This window comes from Catharus ustulatus, chromosome 5, assembly GCF_009819885.2.
Source record: "Catharus ustulatus isolate bCatUst1 chromosome 5, bCatUst1.pri.v2, whole genome shotgun sequence".
Lineage (NCBI taxonomy): Eukaryota > Metazoa > Chordata > Aves > Passeriformes > Turdidae > Catharus > Catharus ustulatus.
In genome coordinates, this window is record NC_046225.1 from 66,023,304 (window position 1) to 66,030,290 (window position 6,987).

Sequence of the window (6,987 nt, forward strand, 5' to 3'; positions counted from 1 at the left end):
AACTTCTAATGCATTTTGTGCAATCATCTAATGCTTACTTCAGCAGAAGTCCCACTTGAATTTGAGTTAAACTGCCTATTGAAGGAACAACCAGAACCTCAGCCACTGACAGTCTCCTTTTCCAGGCTTAAACAAAACAAATGCTTATTATGAAAAACTGATGAAACAAAGTAACTGCTCTATCCTTTTTCCTTATACTACAGAGATTTCAAGAGGCTACAGACACCTTTCAGACAGAACAGAGGGAGTAAGGAAGGGGATATCAGATGATTCTTCAATATAGATTCAACTCAGCTGTTTTAAGAAGCCTGTTGTATGTGATTAATTTCACTCTTCTTTTTTTCCAAGAACTGTTTGCTGTGGAAAGATGCACTTGAGGCAGATGTCAAATCCTGCTGCCTGTGGAAGGAGTGATAAACATAGAAAGGAGCAGTATTTTCTCCACAGACAGAATACACACCTTGCAGCACCACAGCAGAAGAAGGGATGTAAATCAGCTCACTCTCACACTTGGAATGCATTCAGTGATGAATGTACAGACACCAGTCCCTGTCTCTCATTTTCTTCATTGCAGTTTATGACATTTTATAAACCCATGGGAAATATGGTTTGCTTTAATAACTTTTCAAACTGTTCTCCCCTCTTCTGTCCCTCCTCCCAAGAAAATCCTCTAAAATTATAAACTAGAAATGCAAACAGAAGAAGGGAAAGAAAGCAACATCAACACTGAAGGTTTAGAACAGCTGCACCTCCTATTGAGATTTGTTCACATACACCGCTGACAGTCTGCAATGTATTTTTCTCATTAAAAAATAAACATAAAGGATTTAGTTGCTCTAAGCCTGTAAATACGAAGGATTTAAAGACCTTAGCAGTGGGGCGATTGCTCTTCTTCTGAAAACCTGTATATCAGAATGCCTTCAACTGCCTGTCTGAGAATGAGGAGCACGCATCCAGCCCTGAGATTAGCCTTTGAAGGGAGGAAAAAAGGGGAGGAAAAGTTCCCCTGGGCACAAAGAAGTGGAAACTTGACTTTTTTTAAACTCAAAAAATAGCGAGTTCCCCAGAATGATGATTTTTTTTTCTTTTTTCACTGTCTGCTCTAGGACAGCAAGGTCCTTAGGTCACTGATCTGAGAAGGATGGAGCAGGAATTTACTGCCTGGTGATCCAGCAGGAGGAAATGAGCTCATGGGGTATATGTGCTCTTTTTCATATTTCATGAAAAAAATGCAAGACTCCCAGCTTTGTCCCACTGACTAATCAAAAACTATGGGAAGGTAGGAAAAATATTTCCCATCCACATTCATAGGCAAAGACCCCTCCAAAGGAAAAGAACACCCCATGCTTTGTTTGACTTCATCCCTTGTGCAAAATCATGATTCAGAAGGTTTTAACAGTACAAAGGTTTATTTAGAAAAGAGTTTGGATTGTTCTTTAGGGTTTTTTTGGCAAACATTAAAATCCTTTCATAACTCAAAACACTGTCAGTGCCTGGTACTTTGCACTCTCCTTTCCCACACAAGCAGTAAAAGCCAATTTCTTACTGGGACGAATCCACCATAGGCCCCAGCTGCCCTATTTATAAGTGCTCAAATCTCCACCATCACTGCCACTTAACCCTTTCCTTCTGATGTCTCTTTTTGTTTTCCCACAAAATTCCAGAGCCCGTGAGAGCTCACTGCCTCCCAAACTGTGTCTCAGCCTTTCCTCTGTGGGCTCCCCGTGCACTCTGTCAAAGAGGGTTCAAAGACAGTCACTCCCTCCCCCTTTCCCCCTCCACACTCCAGCACTGCTCCCCCAGCACCATGTCACCGTTCTGTACCGTGGTGAGTGCCCTCAGCCTCCCGACACCATCCCTGCTCCCCACAGCATCACCCTGCTGCACCGAGGGGAGAGCCCTCTTCCTGCTCCCTAAGCCCAAGCCCCGTGTTCTCTTCCCTCCCTCCTCCTCCAGCATTGAGCCTTCTCTTTTAACTCTACTCCTGCTCAAGGCAAATCCATCCCTCCAGCTCAATGCCGGAAGTTCTTCTTCTTCTTCTTAAAAAGAATGTGTTTAAAGGACCTGCGGAAGTCCTGGTTGAAGATGGTGTAGATGACTGGGTTGAGGGAGCTATTGCAATACCCAATCCAGAAGAAGAACTTGAAGAGAGTCTCGGGGACCTCACATGCCTCCCGGCAAATACCATAGAGGCTGTAGGTGAAGAAAAAAGGGAACCAGCAAACTACAAAGACCCCCATGACCACAGCCAGCACAAAAGTGAAGCGTTTCTCCCGGGCCTGGGCAACTTTCTTACGGCAGATGCTGCTACGCTTCCGGCGCCGGCGATAGGAGAAGAACTGCATGGAGCGATTGCTCGCACGGGACAGGCGGCTACTGGAGTGCTTGGAGGAGTACGAGTAGGAGAAGGACTGGCTCTTGCTTTTGCGGCGATGCTCCTCCCGGCTCCGCCTCCGCCTGCTCTCTGAGGTGCTGCTCTCCTCCAGCTCAATGTCCTCCAGCTCAGAGGCTTTGCGCCAGTGGTGCACTGAATAATGTCCGTTCTCTCCCAGCTGCATCCTCAGGGATGTGCAGCCGCCAGCAGCGCGGCTCAAGCCGTTCTCAGTCTGGGAGGACCCCTCTGGCATCGTTCGCTTCTCAGAGAGGGTCCTGGTCCTTAGCTTGGCCACACGGTAGATGCGGATATAGACCAACACCATGATGAGGCAGGGGGCAAAGAAAGAGCCAATGCAAGAAGAAAGGATGTACCATGTCTCGTCATTGAGCTTGCACTGGGGAAAGACATCTCCTTCAGGGTCCCGGTACACGGAGATCAATGGCGGGAAGGAGATGATGGCTGAAATGAGCCACACGGTGAGGATGATGGCCTTGATCCGCCGCGGTGTCCGCTTGAGGTTGTACTCCACCGCCTGTGTGACTGACCAATACCTGTCGAGGCTGATGGCGCACAGGTGGACGATGGACGAGGTACAGAACAGCACGTCCAGCGCCAGGTAAATGTTACACCAAGCCTTGCCGAAGTACCAGTAATTCATAAGCTCGTTGGCTAAGGAGAAAGGCATGACCAGGGTAGCCACCAGGATGTCCGCGCTGGCCAGGGACACCAGGAAGAGGTTCTGGGGGGCTCTCAGCGCCCGGCTGGTGAGCACAGCTATCACCACCAGCACGTTGCCCACGATGGTGAAGACGATGAGGAAGCCCACCACGGCCGCGAGGCTGGCCACGGCCGCCGGCGAGTAGGGGGAGGGCGGCTGCAGGAGGGCCGAGGAGGACGGCGAGGCGGGGGGCAGCGCCAGGGACTCGTTGGCGGAGCCCAGGCTCGTGTTCACCAACAGCAGCAGATCCATGGTGGGTGTGCGGGGCGCCGGCGTCCTAGAGAGCCCGGCGGAGCCCCCGCCCCGCCCCGCCGCCCCGCCGCCGCCGCCCCGCCGCCCTCATCGCGCCCCGCCGCCGGTCCCGCGGCCGCTCCGCCGCCGAGCCGCCCGCGTCCCCCCGCGCCGCCGCCGCTCCTCAGGGCACGGCCGGGCGGAGCACCCCCGGCGCGGCAGGGAGCGCGGCGGCGCCGCCTCCGCCCGGCCCCCGGCGAGGGGGCAGCGGGGCACGGCTGGCCCCCGCCGCCCGCCCGGTCATGCCCGGCTCCGGGCGGCCCGCGGCTCCGGAGAAGAAGCCGCGCGGCCGGCGGGAGTCCCCGGCGGGAGCTGGATCCTCGCAGGGCGCGGGGTCCGAGGCGGCGGCAGCGGCGGCATCAACTCCCATGGAGCGGCTCCCGGCGGCTCCGTCCCACTCTGGCTCCGCGCTCCCAATCGCGGCGTGCCCCGCGCCGCGCGCATGCTCAGTGCCCGCAGGTGCGGCCGCCGCGCCCGCCCCGGCGGAGCCCCCGGCGGGTGCAGGAGCGCCCCGAGCGCCCCGGGCCCGGCCCGACGGCACCCGCCCCGCCGCGGCCCCGGGAGCAGCGCCCGGCGCGCTGAACCGCGCTCGCTGCCGCTCGGCAGCCGGACAGGTGTTTCTGCCGGGCGCGGCGCGGCTCGGCGGGGGCGCGGCTGCTGCCCCGGGGGCGGCGGGGCCCGGTGCGATGGGGGCGGCGGGGCCCGGTGCGATGGGGCTGGCAGGACCGGTGCGAGGAGCGGCTGTGCCGGCTGCGCTCCCGGAGCGCGGCTCCCCGGTTGTGCTGCCTGCAGTGCCCGCCTGGCGCGCTGAGGGGCGCCCTTGGCCGGCCGGACCGTGCGGGGCTCGGGGCGGGCGGGGACGGGATCGGGGCTCCTGACCCGGGGCTGCCGCCGCTCCTTGTCTTGCTGCCACAGCCACCCGCGCTTTGCCCGTGCAGCACGGCCCCAGCCGCTGCCCGTGCCTCGCCCCTGTGCCCCGCCTGGACCCGAAACGCCGCCACCCGAGGGAGTTCCAGTCTGGGCACTTCACTTCTCGTGCCCGGATCGTTGTCTTTACAGTGCACATCTGTGCGTAGTAAAGGCATGTACACCCAGCGCAGCGTCTCTTTCACTGTGAAACTTCAGAAATAATAAAATACTTGTTACGATCCACAAGTTGTACAGAGTAGCCCGGGCTTTAGGGAGTCATAAGGGATATTCTGTTCCCAGTCACCTCTGTGGCGCAGCCAGCGCTGCCTCCGCTGTTCTCCCTGCCGAACTTCGTGGATTGGACTATGAAAGCTTGGAAGTGAATATGCTTCGTTCTCATAGGAAGGAAAATTCCTCTGAATATTATGGTCCTATAGAATACCCTTACACAATAGGATACTACTCTCTAAACAATTTACTCTTTGAAGGTTTTGTTGGGTTTGGTTGGTTTTGTTCTGTTTTGTTTGTTTTTTTTTTTTTTTTACCTGAAGAGTAATTTGCGAACATGTTGTGACTGCATGTTAAAGAGAAAGGACATGGTGTTGAAACTAAGCTCTGTCGGGTAACAAATTCTAATTAAAGACTGAAATGTGGAAGCAGTAATCACATAAACAAAGTGTAGGATATGGAACAAAATTAAACTGAAATCAGATACCCTCTCAACAGCAACTTGATAAAGAGGACTCTTTAAAAAAGCTTGCAAACCCCCAAGAAGATTAAATGAATGGAAGCCGAGATTTTTAAAGTTCAAACAGGAAGAAAATAGTATGGTTTTGACATGAAACCTGAATATTCTCTGAAGCAACTTTCTAATATTTGTGGTCAGTTCCTCATATTTGGAAGTTTCATAATCTGAGAGGGCAAGGTGCAGGAATTTGAAGTCTAAGCTTTGATGTGACTGGGATTAGAGAGAAAGAATCGGTGATCTAACTGGTTCAATATGGGTTTAAAATTTAGTAAATACAAGCTACAAAATCACATGAACATTTGGGATTCAGGATCTGTCAAAAAAGGGAGATATAAAACCTCAAGATATTAAGTTAAATTACTAAGGTAATTGCAAAGTCATGAGCAAAGACATCTTGAAGTTATGTAAACTGGAACTCAAACTTTCAGCTGATTTGGGGATCCAGATAAGAAGAATTGAAGCTTTTCAAAACTTGGCTCAGAATAAGTCAGTACAGAAGTTTCATAACAAAAGAAATGATAAAAACAAATGCATGAGCAATTATTTGGCATTTCTAATGAGAAGATGCCAACTGAGATATAGAAAAAAAATAAACTGGGAGCAAAATATGCATGTGTTGTTGTGGTTTCTTTAGCACTAAAGTTGTGTTGTGCTGCTGAAACAATTCAGTGTATAACTCCACTGAAGCCAGGGAAATAACATTTGGGTTTTATGTGTAACTGATATCCAGTTTGCCTAAAGAGCCATATGCCACTTCAGCTCATGTATATAGATGTGAATGAAGCGTGGGCATAGACACAAGAAATCTCATGAAAATCTGCTTAGTCTGCTGAGAGGCAAAGGTAGGAGCAAGGTGAACGACAGTGAATAAATCAAGTGTCGTTGTGCTTTTGAAAAAATTTTTTTTTCATAGAAATCTGGCAAATTATGTACAGACATTATGGTCTTTTTTCCTTCCAAACCCCTGCACTTTCTTTTACATTCATTCTCACATCTGGCCTCCCTACAGTTGTCAGCTCATAACCATTGGCCTTTATTTCAGCTTATTCCTGGTAGCTGTTAACAGGCTCTCATAAAAAGAGGAAAAAGTGCAGTTTAGAGGCTGGATGAGGCACTTCTGGACATTAAACTGGACTTGGCTGAAATTGATACAAGCCCACTCTTCCTGAAGTAATTCAGGAGATCTTGTGCCATACCCATCCATCTGTACACTGTCACTGCTGCTCTGCTTCCCTCATCCAGCATCTAACTACAAACCTATCACAGCAGGCTGAGAAGATTCCACAGGAACAGAACTGCTTATTCTTGGTTTATGTCCCAAATTTTTACCGGTTTTTGCTTGGGTTCTCAAGTTGGACTGACCTTTATTTCAGTTTGAGCTACCAGATCTCACTGGCACAAGAGAGCCATGATCTGTCTTGGGAAGTCCTAAAGCTCTCCCTGGGAAACTGGCCAGTGCTGCCCTCAAATCAAGGCCAAATTCAGGGACAATTGCCAAAGGTGGCATCAACCTAGCCACTAAAGTTGCTAGGAAGATTCCTGCTGGCACCTAAACCTAGACTTCTCCTAGGTCATTTAAGAATATTTGACTTTAATAATGCTGTCACAATGGCACACTGTGCTTGCACACACAGAGATTTAGAACACAAAAGTGTCACTGCTGGTTTGCACTTCCAAACATGTTTTACATCTTTTGTTTAAGATCTGTGGGCCTGAAAGTTTGTTATTTAGTGTATCAGATGTGTTAGTGGAAAATACTGCTCCCTAAAAACCTCTCTCATTGTGTTTTGTATCTTTAAGACATCACAATTTTAACCCTGCTATGAAATGCTCTTCTGTGCCCTTTTTATAAAATAATTCCTCCTTCGACAGAAGTGTTATCATGTATAGAGGAAATATCTCAGATTTCTCAATAACGGGGCTGATATTTGGTTTTCAGGGGGA

At 50.6% G+C, this 6,987-nt stretch overlaps 1 protein-coding gene across 1 annotated transcript; it reads right to left on the bottom strand.

Annotated features, from left to right (window-relative positions):
* Positions 1–501: 501 nt before the first annotated feature.
* On the bottom strand, positions 502–3,390 carry LOC116997123 (alpha-2C adrenergic receptor-like). Its single transcript, XM_033061395.2, has one exon. The coding sequence runs from the start codon at positions 3,345–3,347 to the stop codon at positions 2,013–2,015; it is 1,335 nt and encodes a 444-aa protein (XP_032917286.1). The 5' UTR covers positions 3,348–3,390; the 3' UTR covers positions 502–2,012.
* Between the last annotated feature and the right edge of the window lie 3,597 nt (positions 3,391–6,987).